General features: G+C 49.4%; 1 protein-coding gene across 1 annotated transcript; it reads right to left on the bottom strand.

Moving 5' to 3' along the window:
• Window positions 1–2,421: 2,421 nt before the first annotated feature.
• Window positions 2,422–19,309, bottom strand: ppp1r21 (protein phosphatase 1, regulatory subunit 21). Its single transcript, XM_072709750.1, has 22 exons — window positions 18,817–19,309; window positions 17,940–18,008; window positions 17,353–17,499; window positions 17,123–17,224; window positions 16,540–16,704; window positions 15,497–15,555; window positions 15,246–15,340; window positions 14,616–14,668; window positions 13,886–14,035; window positions 13,597–13,698; window positions 13,329–13,417; window positions 13,033–13,169; window positions 12,055–12,147; window positions 11,279–11,406; window positions 10,538–10,690; window positions 9,874–9,966; window positions 9,529–9,789; window positions 7,078–7,113; window positions 6,650–6,766; window positions 5,651–5,749; window positions 5,444–5,572; window positions 2,422–4,171 (listed from the first exon to the last, which is right to left on the bottom strand). The coding sequence occupies exons 1-22, from the start codon at window positions 18,868–18,870 to the stop codon at window positions 4,142–4,144; spliced, it is 2,361 nt and encodes a 786-aa protein (XP_072565851.1). The 5' UTR covers window positions 18,871–19,309; the 3' UTR covers window positions 2,422–4,141.
• Window positions 19,310–20,394: the final 1,085 nt, after the last annotated feature.

Raw genomic sequence — 20,394 nt, 5'->3', positions numbered from 1 at the left:
CCGAGGCGAACAACACTAAGCTTGGGACAAACATTTACATTTTTAAATGTAAATGTCTTTTACCCATGTTGAAATCTGTACTAATGATCCAAATCTTGAACACGTACTAACCAGTCTAATTACGCGATCAAAGATTTAAAATTTAAACACGACACCCGTGACTTTGTATTCCAAACAAAAGTGTCACTCACAGCTAATTTATTTTAATGTTTAAATATTTATAACAATTAGCCCAAGGGGAAACAGTGTTGTGCTGCTTTTACGTTTTTGACCGTACTAATTGTTTATCCTGAATAATTTGTTTCGGTTTCCCGCAGACTGGCGCCAGGGGCTGGAAATGGTGTGGGATATATCAAACCTCCATGCTAAACAGGGTGCAGGCTTGGTGTCGTGTCGTCTTGTTCGTTCTCCGTTTGTTATGGACAGTAATTTCCTGCTAACATGTTGTACCTTCGGAGTTCATCATCAATTCTTTGTAAACAGCCGAACGCGGCACCAGCATTGCAGCGTTTTTCTCCCGGATATGAAAGGCAATGGCGTGCATTGAGCTGAAAGCCTGCCGTTTGCCATAAACATTTTCTGATCCCCAACTACCTTTCCACTTCCCGTTACAGCAGAAATTCGCAGAATGAAGCGAGATATTTAACGTTATGCCATTTTAGGGAATGTTTATTTCTGTTTCTAGCAGAAGATTTTTTGCTTCCTAGATCAGTACTAATGATGCATTTAAGTAGGCATAAACAAGAACTTCAAAATACCAAACTGTATTTAGAAAAAGCGAATTGGCGAAGTGTCGAGCCCGTTGCCATTGTTTTAAAACTGCTGTGCAAGAAGAGGTGGCATTATACCTCAGTATAATGACATTAAAGATCTTATCCCTTTCGAAATCTTTGTTCTTAACTTCGTACTTACTAAAAACCCCTTCCTGTAAACAATTTTTTCTAACCATTATACTTATTTTTTAGGATCAATCTGAATTACGTTCGCCGAAACTTATTTCCCGCTGTCTTTATTCCTCTCCCTTTGTTCACATGTTCTGCCAGTGACTCATGGAGAAATTAGCGCCTGCAAAAGGGATGCACCCAAGCCGGTCTTCTCACTGAATATCTCCCTCCACCCCCACACCTTTTATTCAAAGTCACGGCGGTAATTACAGAGGACTAGTGAAGGAGAGAAACTATCAATTATGTGCAATGAAATGTGCCCAGAGAGGCGCGTGGGGGGCCGTGAGACCATATTGCATAGCTGCCCTGGAGGCCGGAAGACAGACAGTGAAAGCTGATCAGAGATCTAAGGGTGCTGCTTACTGTCATGGTTTGTGTAGAGTGGAGGTGGGTGGGAATGCCATCACACAGTGTTCTCAGGAGACAACTTACCCATGAAGGGTGCTGGGGGGGAAACAGGAACCCCCAACACCTGTTACTGTATGCAACTCTTAGGTATTGGCACTACACAATCCCCCCCCTCAATATAGAGCCTCTCCTCAGGATCCCATCAACAGATGAGAACATCTCCACCATCCACACGTGAGTAAGCTGTCAGACAGCTGTGCTCGTCCTACTGGAAAACCACAGATTGACTCCCGCTGGGACCGGCTCGCTCATGATGCGTAGCATCTTTTTTTCATTTCTTAGGATTCCCGACACAGTCTGAGACTCAAAGTAGTTGTGCTGAAGCCTTTTAATTCTTCACGAGCAGGAAGACGTGATGGATCTCAGGACAGGAAGTGATGACCAGGAGAGCCTGGGTGGCCTCAGTTTCCCTGTTTGGCTCCTCCATCTCCAAATGGGACCCCCCTCCCATCACTCGTGTTTCATTTCATTTGCCGGTTCGAGGCCAGCCTCTGCACGTCTGTGGGTCCTTGAGCAACATCCTTAACCCCCAGCTTCCTGGGCGCCACTATGGGTGGCTGCCCATCACAGCCAGCTCACGCTTATCTACAGAGAGCATGTTTGGGGGTGGAGTGAAAAGTAGTTCTCCACAGGGATCAATAAAAATATCTATTATTATTATACAACCTTTATGTGTTAAAAGACCGAACAAACTCAGTTTGAATCATGAGTGAAAGGGCACAGCTGATACTTGGGCAAAAACAAGCCAAGTGACTTGGAGCAAGCTGGATTGCTATTGGTTAAGAGGTAGGAAAAAATCCCACCAATGCTGTGGCCTCCAGCCAGGAGGCAGCAGGACCAGGCAGGGAAACAGTCTAGGGTCCCTTATTACACTGCCCTCATCGAGATGCCATATTATCCTGGTAGTAAAATTGTTTGTCGTTTTGGTTATAAAAAAAAAAATCCAGAAGAACTTTGCTCTAGGGTACATCAGTGGGCTGCAGCGCCTTCCTGTTCATGTTCTGTGATGGCCGTGGCACCTACTGGTATGACAGTGGGGCTGGGAAGAGTCTGGGTAAATCATACAACCTTCTGATGCACAGACTTTATTGGCCCATCGACACTGGAAGGTGAACAAATTGGAGAGGCATCCCATTGGCTTAAAACAGTATTTTCACATGGACCAATCACAGATACACAATTACAAAAAAAGAAAACAGACTTTTAACTCAGCCCTACCCTACATACACCCTCTAACTGAGCTTAAAACTCGAAAATGGAAACATCCGAATGTTTGAATGATAAATATTTTCATGAAAGATCAATAAACTAAAACTTCAACATCAAAAAACCCTTTTCTCAGAAACACAATGTCCAGCCCTTCACCTTTTCACTCCACAAACTTCCGTACTGATTGTGTTTAAAGATTGCCGACACAAACCAAGACCTTTTCAAAGACAGACCCAATCATTTATGCCATGAAGGGGGAAAAGACAGAACAGATACAAATATCCCCAACAAGTGGTATATTATCTAAACACATTCCTTTGGAAGTCAAGTAATTTAATAAGCATAACGTACCAGGAAAGCCAGTAAGTAACAAGTTTTGAACTGTGATTATATATATATATTTTTAAAACTGTTTAATAAATGCATGTCTCAGCAAAAGCACAAGTCATAAGGGCAGTAATACTGAACACTAAACGAAGACCGAGTACACAAACCTGTCAAGGAGCTTAACAGCGCTGCTCTTCTGGTGGGGGTCTGAAAGCCCCCCCCCCCCAGGCATTACAGAACTGTTACATTAGTGGTTAGTTTCAGACTACATCACCGACCATGAACATCCCTAAAACACAGAACAGCACTGTCACAGACTTAATTACAGAGAACAGGTTTTGCAATATCAAATTAGATATCACAGTTTGTAAACACAGAGGTCATCTACAAGGTAGGCTGCTCACTGGGAGGAATCCGACTGCATATGAATAGTAAGTTCTTAAAAATCCATCTTCACTCCTACTTCATTGTTTCATTTTGTTTCTGTCTGATAAAACTACCATGAAACACAAACAAAGGCTCATTTTGTTAATGCGTTTTGATAAAAATGCTCCCCCCACCAATTCCGATTCTTCTCTGGCTCTCTTCAGCACCTGCATTCCCAGCCTGACCATAGCAGACTGGTGGGGTTCAAACGGGATGTCCTGTCATGGAAGGTAGTGCACCGAGGCAGGAGGTGTGGTGACATCCTGCAGCAGCCCCTGCGGGGGGAGGGGGTCCAGGCCCTGCTGCTGGGACAGGATCCCTTTTTTTATCAGAGGGCTTAAAGTTCAAAGTGAAGTTCATATGTATGCAGACACAGGAAATGTTTTCCAGGCTCCTCTGCGTGTTACAGTGTTAGTAGTGCCTCTGTCTGTCATACTGTCTCTCACATTCACTCAAACACACACACACACACACACACACACACACAAAAGCTTCCTGCCAGGCGTTAAAGATCCAGATCAAGTCAGTACTCCAGCCCGCAATGTCTCTGGCCCATACTCCCATTTCCCATTCCACTGGTGGGAAAACCCTATAACTCCTACAGGAAGCACTTTGCAAACAGTTTATAGCTGAACACAGAGATAGAAAACCAGTTTCTTCAGGCAGACAGCCCAGCGACTCCCTCCATGGGCACCGCTGCTGTGCGACAGTGACAGTCAAAGGTCATCTGCCCCACAGCATTCAGGGAGCAGTTTCAGAAAGGCGCTGGATGGTCCCGAAGTTCAGTGTGCATCCCTTCCCGCCCAGTGGGGGTGTACAAAGATGCCTTATCGTCCCTTGTTCTTTTTGGAGTTTCCCTGGGGGTGGAAGTAGAACAGCCTTATTATTTACTTCTCAACAGTGAAGGTCAGGCAGGAACCTCAAAGGATCACAGCTGCACCTCTGAGTAAGTGTGTGTGTGGGTGTTTGTCTGTCTGTCTGTCGAGGGGGGCGACTCTGGCTCAGCTGTGTCTGTATTTTGATTAAATATCACTGGCTTCGCTGACATCTGTAAATCACGGGTCTCACACAGCTGTGTAATCACCATCGCAGGTCCCCGCCTGGCCAGCCTCAAATTGGTTTTCGGCTCATAAGTGGCACCCAGAGATTTTAGGGGGTTAGGGGAGGGCAAGGCAGAACCCAGAGCAGAAGCTGGTCTAAAAGGGAATATCAGGGGAATCATGTGCCATATCACACGTCTGCCAGACACAGTAAGACCCTCACACACGCGCAAACACACGTCTGCCAGACACAGTAAGACCCTCACACACGCGCAGACGCATATCTGCCAGACACAGTAAGACCCTCACACACGCGCAAACACACGTCTGCCAGACACAGTAAGACCCTCACACACGCGCAGACGCATATCTGCCAGACACAGTAAGACCCTCACACACACGCAAACACACGTCTGCCAGACACAGTAAGACCCTCACACACACGCAAACACACGTCTGCCAGACACAGTAAGACCCTCACACACGCGCAGACGCATATCTGCCAGACACAGTAAGACCCTCACACACGCGCAGACGCATATCTGCCAGACACAGTAAGACCCTCACACACGTGCAGACGCATATCTGCCGGACACAGCAAGACCCTCACACACGCGCAGACGCATATCTGCCAGACACAGTAAGACCCTCACACACGCGCAGATGCATATCTGCCAGACACAGTAAGACCCTCACACATGCGCAGACACACGCGCAGACACCCTATTTTACAGGCCCTTCTGAATCCTCCCCAACAACTTTCCAGTCAGGTGTTTTCCCCATACAGCACCCCCCCCCCACCCCTGGACATGCTACACAGCTTAGCACTGCTCCTGGACCTGCTATACATTTCACTAAATCTGTTTTGTGAAACATTCCAGTGGTCAGTTGCAGACCTCCCACACAAACATCCCACTGCAACCACAATTTTAAAAATGACAGCTTACTGTGTCCCCATTAAACACGGTCTGGCCCTTTAAAAGAGCCCAGTTGATCCTCTGATATGAAACCTAATGCATCCCAACCGACACATGAAGGACTCCTGGACTTCATGCACAAACCATCGACAGGCACTAGGGGGCACCCTACCTTGCCTCCCAGCCTGAGCGTGTCTATCTCCTCCCGTTGCCTGCTCAGTGTCTCGTTCATACTGCACAGGTGGTCACTCATCATGCTCAGCTGGTCCTCATAGCTCCGCTTTGTGGTGGTCAGTTCATCCTAAATGGGGGAGGGGGGTGTTTGTCAGAGTGTGACAGGGATGATCTCTTATAATCCCCAGTGGTGTTAGGATTGTACCTGCAGACGGGAGGTGTTCTGACCGGCCTGCTTGAGGTCCTCCGTCAGGCTCTCCCGGGATTTCTCTGCCAGGGTAAGCCGCTTGGCCAGGGCACGGCACTGTGGGGGTGAGCAACAGCTGAGAGCTTTACTTCACGCACAGGGAAGCTGCATGCTGGGAACCAGTCCCAAACCCAATATTACCACAAGCACTGAAATCTGTTAGGTTATGAAGTTTTCTTCCACAGTAAACCATCCAGCAGGGAGTGACAATATAAAAAAAAGGGTGGGTCAGTGACATGTGACCAATCTGAGTCACAATCAGGCACCCTGTCACTCCCATGATGCATTGCCACAAACATGTGACTAATGGAACTAACAATCTATGCCGAGTGCTAATTTCATCTGAGGACATGCCTGAATAGGAGTGATGAAGAGGTCAAACTTCTGCACACTCGAAAGTAATCAACACCCCCCCAGTGATGTGAATGAGAGACGTTGGAAGAAAACAGAAAAGGGAGGGATGGGGATGGACTAAGAGCCCAAGGGGTGGGGGCCAGAGAATCCAGCTATGAATTCTGGCACGATGGTCACACCCCCATCTGTGAGGAATTAACGGGAAGAGTGTGTGTGTATGTGTGTGTGTGTGTGTGTGTGTGTGCGCGCGCGCGCGCGCAAGTATACACACGTGCAAAAAAAAAAAAAAAACACATTCTCTATGAGTGGTGAAACGATCAAGTGATTTGGGAGTCGGAAAGAAGGAATTCACAATGGAGGGGAGCAGGAACAAGTGTAGAGCCTACAGTTTATTAATATATATAGGAAGTGCAGGCAGCGAAGGAAATCAGACAGGAAGTGAAAATTTGGGCTTATTTATGGTGTATGAGCCTACTGTGAGCAAGCGAGTGCGCTTCATTGTTCATGGAAACTATGACTGTCATAAGGGCGCATCTGGGTTTCCCCCTGCCGGCTTCCATGTTCGGCTGCACACGTGTGCGTGTGCTCGCACCCGGCTCTCACCTCCGCGTTGAAGTGCACCGCCTTGCTGTCGGACACCTGCAGCTGCGCGGTCAGCTCCCCAATCCGGCCCATGTAGTGACTTTTTATCAGCTGCTCCCTGGACTGCTCATCTCCCACCTGCAGAGGGGGATTGTGGGTAAGGGCTGCCATGGCACGCCGCTCAGATTTATGCCCCATTTGCCTGGTGTTCCGGGGGGGGAAATATACTGCCACTGCAGACCCTTGGAGACTGGAGCGGAAAGCTATAAGCCGTCAGCGAGGCTAAGAAACGCCCTTTGCAGTATGAATGGAGGCAGGTGGACAGGGGAGAGGAATGGCCTGCAGGGCAGGACAGACTACGCAGGGCCTCAGAACGGCACTAAAGGAGCTGCTCAGTGAAGTACACGGTGCAGAAAGGGGTGCGGAGGGGTGGGGGGGGAGATACTTACATCTTCGCTGCTGGGGGTCGTGGTCAGCATGCCAATCTGTTATTGGAGAAAGACAGATGGAAGTTACCAATCACCAAATGGTAATGGGGGGGGATAATTGCACGGGAGGTCCATAAACTCTGAGGGGGGGGGGTTCACTGTGATTACGGGTTAACTAATTAACTGAGAAGATAATAACCTGAGCAACTTCAATAGCAAGTGTTTGTACTAATTAAGTGCTTCAGCATTTACCTTAATGACATCCAAGCTCATTAAAGACAAACCCCCCCCCCCCCCCCCCCCCAAAGGCTTTGGATCCCCCTGCTAGGTATGGCAGCCTTAAACGCAGCAGAGTATCACTGGTTGTGATCTGCCCAACATCCAGGATGAGTAGGTGCCTTAAAGCTACATCTATGCTCAAGGACGCCAGACATCCCTGCCAACTGGAGCATCGGCGCACGGAGAGACTCCGTAACAGCATCCACCCTCAGGCTGGCTACTCAATAGCTAATCAGGCTGTTAGCGCGGACAGAGACTCCGTAACAGCATCCACCCTCAGGCTGGCTACTCAATAGCTAATCAGGCTGTTAGCGTGGACAGAGACTCCGCAACAGCATCCACCCTCAGACTGGCTACTCAATAGCTAATCAGGCTGTTAGCGCGGACAGAGACTCCGTAACAGCATCCACCCTCAGGCTGGCTACTCAATAGCTAATCAGGCTGTTAGCGTGGACAGAGACTCCGCAACAGCATCCACCCTCAGACTGGCTACTCAATAGCTAATCAGGCTGTTAGCGCGGACAGAGACTCCGTAACAGCATCCACCCTCAGGCTGGCTACTCAATAGCTAATCAGGCTGTTAGCGCGGACAGAGACTCCGTAACAGCATCCACCCTCAGGCTGGCTACTCAATAGCTAATCAGGCTGTTAGCGCGGACAGAGACTCCGTAACAGCATCCACCCTCAGGCTGGCTACTCAATAGCTAATCAGGCTGTTAGCGCGGACAGAGACTCCGTAACAGCATCCACCCTCAGGCTGGCTACTCAATAGCTAATCAGGCTGTTAGCGCGGACAGAGACTCCGTAACAGCGTCCACCCTCAGGCTGGCTACTCAATAGCTAATGAGGCTGTTAGCGCGGACAGAGACTCCGTAACAGCGTCCACCCTCAGGCTGGCTACTCAATAGCTAATCAGGCTGTTAGCGCGGACAGAGACTCCGTAACAGCGTCCACCCTCAGGCTGGCTACTCAATAGCTAATGAGGCTGTTAGCACGGACAGAGACTCCGTAACAGCGTCCACCCTCAGGCTGGCTACTCAATAGCTAATCAGGCTGTTAGCACGGACAGAGACTCCGTAACAGCGTCCACCCTCAGGCTGGCTACTCAATAGCTAATCAGGCTGTTAGCGCGGACAGAGACTCCGTAACAGCGTCCACCCTCAGGCTGGCTACTCAATAGCTAATGAGGCTGTTAGCGCGGACAGAGACTCCGTAACAGCGTCCACCCTCAGACTGGCTACTCAATAGCTAATCAGGCTGTTAGCACGGACAGAGACTCCGTAACAGCGTCCACCCTCAGGCTGGCTACTCAATAGCTAATCAGGCTGTTAGCACGGACAGAGACTCCGTAACAGCGTCCACCCTCAGGCTGGCTACTCAATAGCTAATCAGGCTGTTAGCGCGGACAGAGACTCCGTAACAGCATCCACCCTCAGGCTGGCTACTCAATAGCTAATCAGGCTGTTAGCGCGGACAGAGACTCCGTAACAGCGTCCACCCTCAGACTGGTTACTCAGTAGCTAATCAGGCTGTTAGCATGGACACTTTGCATATTTACATTTTTTCCTTAATCTGTTCTATTTTATCTTTTTAAACATACATTTTATTTATTGACTTGTTTTTAAATACGTTTTATTTATACTTAATCCTACTTAGTCCACCGCAGGGAAACTCATTTCATGCCTGCATCTTTCACTGTCTGCCATACTGTTGTGCATTTGACAAACTTTGATTTGATTTGATTTGATTTTAAAAATGCATTGGAAGGCTTTGTTACACACACACACACACACACACATCAACATAAATCTTCACGCGACGCTTCCGTGGCTGTAGTATATACACTAGTGGCCAAAATAGTGGAAACGCCGCACATTTTTGGCATTACGCTTTAATAAATACTGGTGATAATGTTTATAAACAATCAAAGAATGGTACAAATATCATACATGGGAGATTAAATAAGTAACTGAGGTAAATGGAATAAAATTCCGCAATATCTAAAAATTGGAAGTGTTTCCACAATTTTGGCCACTAGCGTACAGTACTGGGGGTCAGGAATAAACGCAGCGCCTGTCTGTATAAGGCAGCCATGCGTGACTATAATCATTCCCTGGCAGAATGCAGTGTGTCCAACTTTAACTTCTGCTCAGTGAGATAACAGATGTACAGTGTGGATAGAGGTTTGCGAACCAGGCTTGCGGACTGTGAGAACTCCTTCCCAGCGCCCCTCTCCTCCAGCTCTGCCTCCTCCTGGCTGGCCGGGGTACCGCCTCCCTCGCCGGGGAGGGTTTGAGGGGCGGGCGCAGTGCCCAGGGCGGCAGAGAGCTGGGCCTCCAGCTGGGAGATGCGCTGGTTCTCCTTCTCCAGCCGTACCCGCCCCAACTGGGCCTCCAAAAGCCAGTGCTCCTTCTCTTGCTCCAGACGGGCGATCTTCTCTTGGCTCTGCTGGACCTGAGGTGGGGAGTGACGTGGTTAAGGAGAGATTTCACCCTAGAAGGGGTACCCAACATGGAACCCGGGTGAGCGGCAGGGTACCTGCTGGCTGAGGCCCTCCCGGCTCTCGGTGGAGCTGGTCAGGATGCGGCGATTGGACAGGGCCTCCTGGTATGGCACAGACTCGGGGCGGCGCTGTGACGGGTGAGGCAGGCAAGCACACAGACAGGAAGGGGTTAAATGTCACACCCTCCTCTCAGCTAAAATACAACGGTGTCCTTTATACACTTAATAGCAATTAAGAATAAAAAGGCGTGTTGTTTCCCAGCCGGTTCAAACTGGCTGCACTCGGAGACGGCTAATCAGATTCTGTCTGGGGTTTCGACAGGGCCACAGGGCACGGCCCGTAAGACGCCAGCGTTAAGGATTCCTCCGATTTCCATGTGACAACGAGCGATCATCATCATTGCTGTTAAACCATGGACAGTGAATTTATTTAATCTATTGCATATTTTCGGATTTTGTCAAATGCTAAACAGGAACAATGAAATCAGACCCCACTAGGCAAAGGATCATCTTACGTTCTTAGGGCTACAGGCCTGCAACACAATCACCTGGAAAAAAAAAATCGACCTTTGAAAAGTACAAACTGGAATCATTAAGCATCATTGACTTGCCAGCTGGTCACTCTCACTGCATTCATTAACTGGAATCTGGCATTACACATCCCCAGTGTCGGACAGATCCGGTCAGGCACTACACCGACCTTCTTGAGGACCCGCATGAAGGCCGCCGCCTGCTTCTTGCTCCTCAGCATGCTCTCAGCGTGCAGGGGGTTGAGGGTGTCTGTCCCGCCCCTAGGCCCGTAACCAGTCGACGACACGAAGAAATCTAGGTTGTTGCTGAAGAAGGTGGCTATCTGTATGCAGGGGACATGGAGACCGTCGAGTGAGGAGAGAAAAATCCATCATAAAATAATCACACCAACAAAGTGACGAGGTTATATCATGTGACCTAATAGATGTGTTTAAGTCTTAAAATGGTGATAGGACAATAAGACTAAAATCTACTCCAACAGACTCACTTTGGCCTGAAACATCCTCGCTACATGTCCCTCTGTAGAGGGAGTTGCAAATCTAGCCTCAATATCTTTACTTACACTTCTAGTACAAATGCATCATTCCAGAAGGTAACTGGTGCAATCAGACCCAGACGCGTTTCACACAGGAGCAGAAGAGGCCCATGTTTTGCAGCTCATTCAGTCCCCCGAACTACGGCGGCCTCTATTCAGCATAGTACGAGTTCCAAGGATCACTGGCCATTTCTTAGCTGACAAATGCGAGTCATTCTTCATTTGCAGGTCCCTCCCACTCCCTAGTGGTTTTCCTCATTTTCTCTGGTCTTGCACTCATCTCTAGTTCATTTACAGGTTCATTATTTGACAGCCCGATCCACCCTAGCCTCACCCAGCTGGAGTCACACAGTGCCCCCTGGGGTGCAGTACTACCTTTCCAGTGCAGTTGGAGAGGCAGCAAAGGGAAGAAATCAGGCACTCATTGGTGGTGCGAAGCTTCTCCGTCGCCGTGGGCAACTCCAGCTCCAGTGTGGCCTTCTGGGTGTAGTGTTTTGACGTCTCTGGGAGGGGGGGGAGGTTCGCACAGCACATCCATGTAAACTTTACAGTCATAAATCAAGCTGCTTCATCAACAAGTTCTAGGAAAGATTTAGGCTGGATTTACTTGTTGCTTGATTGCAACGCTTTTTACGAATCAAACAGATCAGACCAACAGAAAGTTAAAACAGGAAAAACTACTGAAAACAGTATTATCTGGAATTTTGCAGCTGGAATCCTCCACCATTCACCAAATACCCTAAAGCCCCCAAATTGCTCAGGTTGCAGCTCAGTAGCCCCTGTCTCTGGCTCAAAGAGCCCTGGCTTTGTCAGACACGCCGACTGTGTGAGCCAAGAACAAATATTCCACAGACACAGCGGCCATTAGACAGGCCAGGTCAAGGGCAGGCAGTGAAGCGCCACAAGCCGGAGCCATGATGGACCCCAAGGGGGACAGGGAGACTTCCAGTGGGAGCCGAAGGCGCACTGGGGCCTTCTGGTTCAAACCTTCACAATCAAACCTGTGGCGTTCTGCTATTATGGGATGCAAGATAAAACTATACGATGGCCATCGCAACAAACGAAAGCAGGCATGCCGGATCTACATCCTGATGGGTTGAGGCCAGGCAGTGCCACTGTACCCCCCCCCCCCTCTGTACCCCCCCCTTTACCTTTCACAGCATCCTGCAGGCCGTGCAGACAAGCTGCCAGCTGAGTGAAGACTGCAGTGGAGCTGCTCTGTGGCAGGGCGACCGGGCGGGCACCTGCGGGCAGGGCGGTGAAACGTGAGAGCTCCCCCTAGCGTCTGCATTTTACGCTACACTGCAAGCCACACGTGCAGAGAGACGCATTCCCCATAGACAAATAACTGCACAGGTTGCTAAACACAGTGCAGAAAGCTGCTCGGGAATAAACACTCCAGTTCAGTGAAATATTTACAAATAAACCCACAGGGACTGGTTTTTGATGATCGGCACACAGTAGAATGAATCCGAACCCATTTAGCTGACGAAGTGATACGTGAGACAATAAGGAAACACACACACAAAAAAGTACGAGTACGATTTCAAGTATTTTAGCCAATCAGTATCCAGGACCAGAGCCTAGAGGCTTATAACACAAGAAAGCAATCTCCCTACTCTCCTATACTCCTCTATCATCCCAGGATTCTCCATTATCTAGCCATTCTTCCACCCTCTCCCCCCTCCGGCCACGAAACTCCTCCTAAACGCAAAAGGAGAAGCGAAAATATTAATTCACTCTGCTCTGACAGCTGCCAGCTTCATCATGGAGAAACCAGAGCTGGCTAGTTTTAGGCAAAAACGGTGACCCGCCCGTTTCCGGAGGAATTAAATGATCACCAGTCATGACAGACTGAGCTGCTGTTCTCTGGTCTATTCCATGTGTCTGAGAAACTAAGCACACAAAACACAACACAACATACTCAAGGAAAGACGTGTATTATCATAAGGGCACTCAGGCAGGCCTCCAAGTTTTCTGGCTTAAGTGTTAATCATCACTGATATCAAGAGAAGCAGGAAAGAGACTCTTCAAAACTTGTCCCAGCCTGACTCACACAGCACTCCCTCTAGTGGAGGCTCACAATAGTGCATGCCAGACACCAGCCTCCTGCCTCTAGTTTCACTCACTGGGTAAGCCCAGCAGGCTGATGTAGGTCTGCAGCTTCTCAAACATGGCCGTCACCCTCTTCATATCCCCCTTCAGCTCCTCATTCTTGGCCTTGAGGGAGGGCATGCAGAGAGACACCTCGCATTCTTCTTCCAGACTACGGGAGGCCGGACACAGCAAAAAGAACGGTCAGAATTGAGGCGAGTGTCTGACACCACAGCAGCTATAGAAAGACACCACACACTCAGGATAGGGAAGCAGGAACAAACCAATGGAGGCAAAAAGATAAGACAAAAAAAACAAAACACCAACAGACCTTTTCAGCTGGTATGGCAGTATCTTCTGGAGGAAGCAGGTGTAGGAGGCAAAGTGGCGGGAGAAATCCTGAAGATTCACCGCCGTCTCCTTCAGACGAAGGCCACAAAATGGAGGGCGGGAGGGGCAATTAATGCTGTCCCACCAGTACCATTGAACTGCTAACCGCTAATAGTGACTGATTAACTGCTAATTAAAGTAAGGCCAAACCACCACGCTGGCGCATTAGCGTACCACTAATGATGGCTAATATGTACGGCAGGCCTCACCAGCGTGGTGACCGTGTCCTCAGTGATGCTCTGGTGCAGCTGCTGCAGGCCCTCCTCTAGGGGGCGCACATATGCTGCATTCTCGTGCAGGTACTGCGCAAACTGCGGGAGGGCGGAGATGCACAGATGTCACGAGTGAGAATGCGGACAGAAAAACAAACTACAGAAAAAACAAACGAGGAACCAAGAGACACACAGAACAAACTAATTTCAGAACAATGACAAAGCAGCATGTATGGTGGCAGCACGTGCATGCTGGGCGCAGGGTGGGGCGTCCCCTGGCTCCTACCCTCTGGTTGAGTGGGGACACGGGTTCGATGGAGGAGTCCAGCGGGTAGATGTGCACCCTCTGCTCCGTGTAGCTGTGGAAGTTCAGCAGCGCCGCCACCAGGTCCTGGATGAAGGCGAGAGCCTGCGCAGCCACATCACGCGCCTTCAGCTGAAAGAGGAGGCATGACCTGGTTAGGTTAGGGGCGGGGTCATGCCTAGTAGGGGCGGGGCCAAGCCTCAGAGGGGCGGAGTCTGACCTTAGAATAGGGTCTCTGAGGCTAAAACATGAGAGTCGTGGGTTTATGGAGACAATAAGTAACATCATGGAATATCATCATCCATCCATCTATCCGACTGCACATCCTGGTGCAAGACCAGTAGTGTAACCCAAGCTGAGGTACACAGTGGACAGGATGCCAGTCCAATGCCGGATGCACAATGATGCTAACTAAAATAACCATAACCCTACCCAGCCCTAACCTTAGCACATAAGTAACCTAAGAAACACAAGACTTTCGACATTTTTAGTGACAGGTTTTTAGCATGCAGAGGCACGCAGACATACAACAGGCAATTTAGAGACACCGATCAGCCTGCATGGCTTTGGACTGCAGGAGGAAAAATCGACGTGTGCGGCTACAGTGCCACCCCATAATAACAATTAAGAGGGGGGTTAAAAAGAAAGGTTGAAGGGGGGGGGGGGGGGATTAAGACGACATTTGGGAGAGAGTATGGCGATAGCTTCTCACCTGGTGTCTCCGGTTGTGCGGAGGGACGTTCAGGGAGTTGTAGTCATTTAATTCTGGGGGGGGGGGGGCAACGGCGTTACCAACATTCATCTCCCATGGTTACACATTTCTTAATATATTAAAAAACAAAAAGTTCAACAGCTCTCACTTTCAGTCATGAGACAACCAGCTCCTTCACAGGGGCTCTGAAGGCCAGAGACGTCGGGGGGGGGGGGGGGGGGGGCAAGGACAATTTCACTTCACTAAACTCTGAGGACACTGGGGGCAGACTTCCCCTTTCTGAGCCGGCTAGGAGGGGGGGGGGGGGATGTGCACAGTCCAGACAGCCTCCCTGAAGAGAGACTGCTTTATTCCTCCCTTAACCTATGGAGTGTCTCACATGGCCTGGGGCTTTGAAATGGAACGTTATAGATTCGTGACAAAAAAGGAGTCACCTACCCACCATGAAAAATTACAGTACAAATAAAAACTTGAAGAGAGGCCAACAGAATAAGTAAGGAGCTCTTGGGCAATAGTGCCTGGATTGCACTTGTGGAACATTAACCACGTAGTTGGTTTTTAATTTATGTCACTTGTGTCATGGGACCTCGTCCTAGAGCAGAGAGCTGCTGTGCTGCTTGCCTCACTCACTGGTGTCATTGAAAGGGACCTTCTCCTGGATCACACTGCTGCTCTGCTCCAGCTGCCTGCTGAGCTCCGTCTGGTACTTCTTCAGCTGCTGTTGGCTGCAGACAAGAGGCAGACACACCCCGGCCGGAGTCAACTGACCAATCAGTGACCCCGAAGCAAAACCAGCACCGACCAATCGCTACGTGACTGCTCAAAATCCTGTGTGTGTGTGACTGACAGGATGCCGATGAGGTCACTGGGCGGCTGCTCACCACTCGTCCGTTCGCAGGCGGCACTCCTTCGCCTCTCTCTCCAGTGTCTGCGCCTTCACCTGCAGGCAGGGGATCCAAACCAATTCATTGGAAGCATCATTACCGCCCCGCCCAGCCATCTGCCGCATCGCAGCAGCTCCTCCCAGGTGAATTCTTCTTCAGTCTCTTCCCATAAATCTCCCCCCACAGTGTCTAGCTGCCACTCTTCAGTGCCAAAAACCTCTAACACCCTTGCACCCCCCACAGAAATCCCTAATTTTAACACCTAGCCTACCTTAGTAAAACCATAAACCGTGAACCTAATCACTAGGACGGTTACTGTAATACGAGGTGACCAATCAGACGCTGCTCACTGCGGAACATTCAGCCAATCACTGAAGGAGCACCGGTGTGCACGGGGAGCGTCAGGTGACCTTACAGGTGTCGAATCATGCATTTTCAATTCTAAGGTTTTACGTGTCAGGATAATCTTCGGCATTTACCCCTTATTACCATATTACACACCTGAATGCTCCAGACCAGCAAACTGCCAAAAGTTCCGCTTTTACAGAGCTGGTCACAGTTGCTGATGATCAAGTAATCAAGTGCATTTGATTAGCAGCAGCTGGATGCTACTGACCCACTTAATTCCTACAGAAGCAGTAAGGGTTTATACTCAGATCCAGAAAGTAAAAATCCAAATCAATCAACCAGTTAAGTATAAAGAGTCAGTCACAGAGCACACAACTGGTTGGTCGAAACAAAATCTCAGTCTGGATTTTTACTTTCTGGACTTGAATTGTCCACCTCTAGGTGTACTTAATTTTTCCACACACTGCTTCTGCATTTTGGCTTAGTTGTATTGAATATATGATGACACGGTGTAACATGTCACGTGTTGCTGTTCGTCTGAGGTTATATTTACACCATTTTAAGGACCAGGACCAGATGATTTTTTATTATGTCCTGATACATAAAGCACAGAACTGAGAGAGGGTGCACTTTCTTTTTCACATGACTGTAAGTATGACTTGTTGGGCCACCGTGCTGTTACATCTCCTGACCTCCAGCCGGGTTTTGTCCCTCTGCAGCTTCTCGATGGTCTCTGTGTACTTCTGGTTGAGCCCGTCCACCACGCTCTGGTGCTGCTCCGATTCCTGCTCCAGCCCCTCCAGCCGGACCCGAAACTCTGCCTCCTGTCGACGGTGCTGCTCGTCCGCCTCGAAGAACTGCGGGGGGTGGGGAGGGGAGTAAATCTGCTTGCCTCTGTGGACTTTCGGTTATAGTCTAACCCAGTATTTCCCAACCCGGTCCTCAGGGACCCACAGTCGGTCCATGTTTTTGCTCCCTCCTGGCAGAGGCAGTAGGGAGCAAAAACGTGGATGTCTGTAAGTCCCCAAGGAACAGATTGGGAAATACTGGTTTAACCAGACACAGGTGCAGATCAAACAGGAGAACCTTGCATTATGACTGTCGGCAAACTCAAGGTCAGTGGGGGCCTGCAGCCCATCCCAGGAAGCACAGGACAAGGGAGGCAGTAGCACTGGTGGGGTGTGAGTCCACTGAAAAGCATGCAAGCACCCAACACCTGTACAGGATGTATCCCTCATCTTCAGGCTGGAGCGTGACTGTGCCGCTCGCCCTCACCTGGATGTGCAGCCTCTCGTTCTCCTGGATCTTGTTCTTCAGATCCTCGTTAATCACACTCTGGGCCTGCAGGCCCTGCTGAGAGGGCGAGTCGCCTTTGCTCTGTGCGGACAGGTGCGGGACGAGAAAGCCGTGGATCATTCCTCAGACTCCCTCAGACTCCCTCACCCGGCATGCCCTTAAGGTTTGCCCCCGCCCCCACAGCCACCACACACCCCCGGCCCTCATACCCGGCTCTTCTTGCCCTTGGCCTCGCTGGCAGCCAGTTCTCCCTGCAGAAGCTCCACACGCTTGGCCAGCTGCTGGTTTCGGAAGCTCAGGCTGTCCATCTCCTGCTCCAACTTGCGCAGACTCTGGTCCTTCTGCTTCAGCTGCTCCTGGAGGCGGGAAGGGCAGATGCTGGTGAGGAGTATGGTCACCCTGGGCCGAGGCTTCCTGCATCATTCTCCTCCCAGCTTTCAATCGTGCGATTATAATTATTTAAACATCAAGGCCAATTTTTCCTGAGAAGCTTTTGCAATTCATTCTATGCAATTAAAATGAACTAATGTCTGGCATTAAAATCCATCAAGATAAGGAACTGCACTGAACAGACATGCCCGCTGGGCGGGACTTCCTGTCTGCAGTGGTGCAGTCACAATTTCTTGATGCGCAGAGCTGGAAACATCCATACTGACATAATTGGATTTACCATGGCCTTCATTCCAGGCAGCAAAGACATTAATGGAAGTTCAGAAAGTACTGGAGTGGATATTTTTCAGAACAGCTGAATTTCCCTGGAGGCAGAACGACCAGAGTGAAGGTGATGGGTCAGTACCTTAAGAGTGGCTGAGGATGCTTGCTCATCCACAACCGCCTTCTTCAGGACCTGGTTCTGCGCCCGGAGCTGCAGGAAAAAAAGTTAATGCGCACACACATGCAGAAACTTTACGACGACTGCCATTACTCGTCTTCCCGGCACAGCAGGTGTGACTGCTGCCTGTTGACCAGAACCACTGTCTCATGACATGGGTGGGGGGGCACTCAAAGGTCTTGCGCACTTAAGTATTACGTGACAACTCACATTCTCATTAACTCACTCGACCCGCCCCACCCAGATCCGGCAGTTACAGCGAGCAAAGCAGATTCATAAATGAGTGAACATTAATCTCAGAAGCAGGGCTGCAGACTCTGGACTCGTGTTATAGATCTCAAATGCCTGCCCGTTCTTGTAGCCATAAACTACACCTTATAGAGACTACTCGCAAACCACATAAATAAACAAGATCTTGCTCAATGGGAGCTCAAATAACCAGTATTTAAAACGACACAAATCTAAACAGCTAAACCCTACTGCTTTTCAACAGTGTACAAAACGCAACAGCAACAAATAGGAACGCAATTCATAGGCAAAGAACACTGAATGATGGCTTAAACTACCAGAAGACTTCGCCTGCAGAACTTTACATGTTCTGCAAAAGTCCACTTCATGCACTGAACATGCACTATCAGTACCTGATATTATATGGCTATCAAAATTTCCATCTGTTGCTTTTATTTTGCTCGGCGTGCCTGCTCTCATTGGGAATAATTACCGCCTCGGCTCCTAATCACTGTCCACCCCTAATCCGCCTTAAGACCGCATGGCTTGGGGTGAATCCAGCAGTTCCAGCAGAGGACACAATCCCGTTTAACAGCCCCCAGCATCTCCTTACCTTTGAATACTCCTGGGCCAGCTTGCTGTATTTCGCTTGCAAGTCGGAAGCCATGGTTCCTCAGTCAGCAGAAACACCCTGGCTAAAGGCGCCCGAGCCCGTATGAGGGTGAATCTGTCCCAATCAGCTGCTACCCACCCTGGTACCGCTGTCAGGCGCGATCACTGCAGCCGACGTGCCCGATGCATTTCGCTAATTACGCGGACATCCTGATCGAGAACGGCGGCCTGCGATCTGAATGGAAATAGGCAGCGCCGATGCCAGACGGGAGGATAACACACCAGCCGAGTCAGCGGTGTGCAAAAATTATACCGTCACCCGTTACCAGTTTCTGTCAAAAGCCGCGAAGCGGTGCCTAACGAGACCGCGCCGAAGCACAGGGCATGTGGACACGGAGGGGAGAGGCGTCCGGCGGCGTAGCAGATCAGATTGGGGTTAAGAGACACCGGGCCGATGCGGCATCCTGCCCGGATCCAGGCGCTTCCGGTTAGTCGCTCCGAAGCCCATCAAAACAACCAGCGCGGGGGCGAGTCTTCAAACGTCATTCGTAGTGAAACGCTAATGTTATGTCGCCCTCCAATGTTTGGATGAGTAAACTACATATAATCGTTTTCTGATTCCGTCCATCTTTCAGCCGCTTATCCCTAAATCAGCATCGGGCTTGCGTAGTTCAAACCATACTGGTATCTCTACTGCTATATAAAGAATGTTAAATGTTTATTGAACAGAGGTAATTGAATTTGAAGGGAGGCTGCTGTATCTTCTGATCGAGGTGAGATGGTGTTTGTCCCCTAAAAAAGTAAACACTTTGATACAACTCAGTTAAAATGATATGGGATCACTTGCATTAAACAGAAATTTATCAACCACCTAAATTTCACAAGGAAGTGCAGGGATAAGAAAGTTGCAGGGGTAAATATGAATTTTAAATAGGATAGTGGGTCCAGCACTAGTCAATCATATATCCTCTGAGCTCATTGTAATTTCACACATCAGCCTGTCTAGTAGTCTAATTATATCTATGCTCCCTGACTGATTGTTCCTAGGAATTAAGTCATAAAAAGGACATGCAGTATATTGTTAGAGTCATGATTTCTCCAGCTAGCAGACACACATGATGTCTGTCCTACACATATCAGCACACACACACACACACACACACATATATTATATATTCTCTTACAAACTGTCTCCCCTTCCCATGTTCACACACACACACATACACACAGACAAACTCAAACCACCTCACTGCCAGGGGCCCTTGCGCCGTCTGGTCGCTTAGCAACTGTTGGCTTGGTGCTGTTGCCAGGGCGGCGGGAGCTTGGGGGGAAGGGGTGTTCTGGTTTCCAGCAGCACTGAGGCGTTCGCCAGGGAGAATGGGGCCCGGCTGTCTGACAAGGCAGATGAGATGCCAGGGGATTCGACTGAACAATCGAGGTCAGGAGAACGGATTCGGGGCGTTACCAAGCAACCTCTGTCCGGGTGTCGCTTTGTGTTGGAGTCGTCCTCTTGATTAATTTACAAACAAGGAGGCAGCAGCGGCATGTTAAGGGGGGTTCTGTGTGAGGGGAACACTCA

The sequence above is a fragment of the Paramormyrops kingsleyae genome, chromosome 3 (genome assembly GCF_048594095.1).
Source record: "Paramormyrops kingsleyae isolate MSU_618 chromosome 3, PKINGS_0.4, whole genome shotgun sequence".
Lineage (NCBI taxonomy): Eukaryota > Metazoa > Chordata > Actinopteri > Osteoglossiformes > Mormyridae > Paramormyrops > Paramormyrops kingsleyae.
This window is presented reverse-complemented; position numbering and strand designations above follow the sequence as displayed.

Bases quoted from the DNA above. Each gene is read 5' to 3' on its own strand.
- ppp1r21 (XM_072709750.1), bottom strand. From the start codon at position 18,870: ATGGCTTCCGACTTGCAAGCGAAATACAGCAAGCTGGCCCAGGAGTAT. The intron at 16,705-17,122 runs GTGAGGGCGAGC...CACCCCCCGCAG, and splicing joins ACGAGAGGCTGCACATCCAG to TTCTTCGAGGCGGACGAGCA. The intron at 12,148-13,032 runs GTGAGTGAAACT...CCCTGCCCGCAG, and splicing joins CAGCCTGCTGGGCTTACCCA to GTGCCCGCCCGGTCGCCCTG.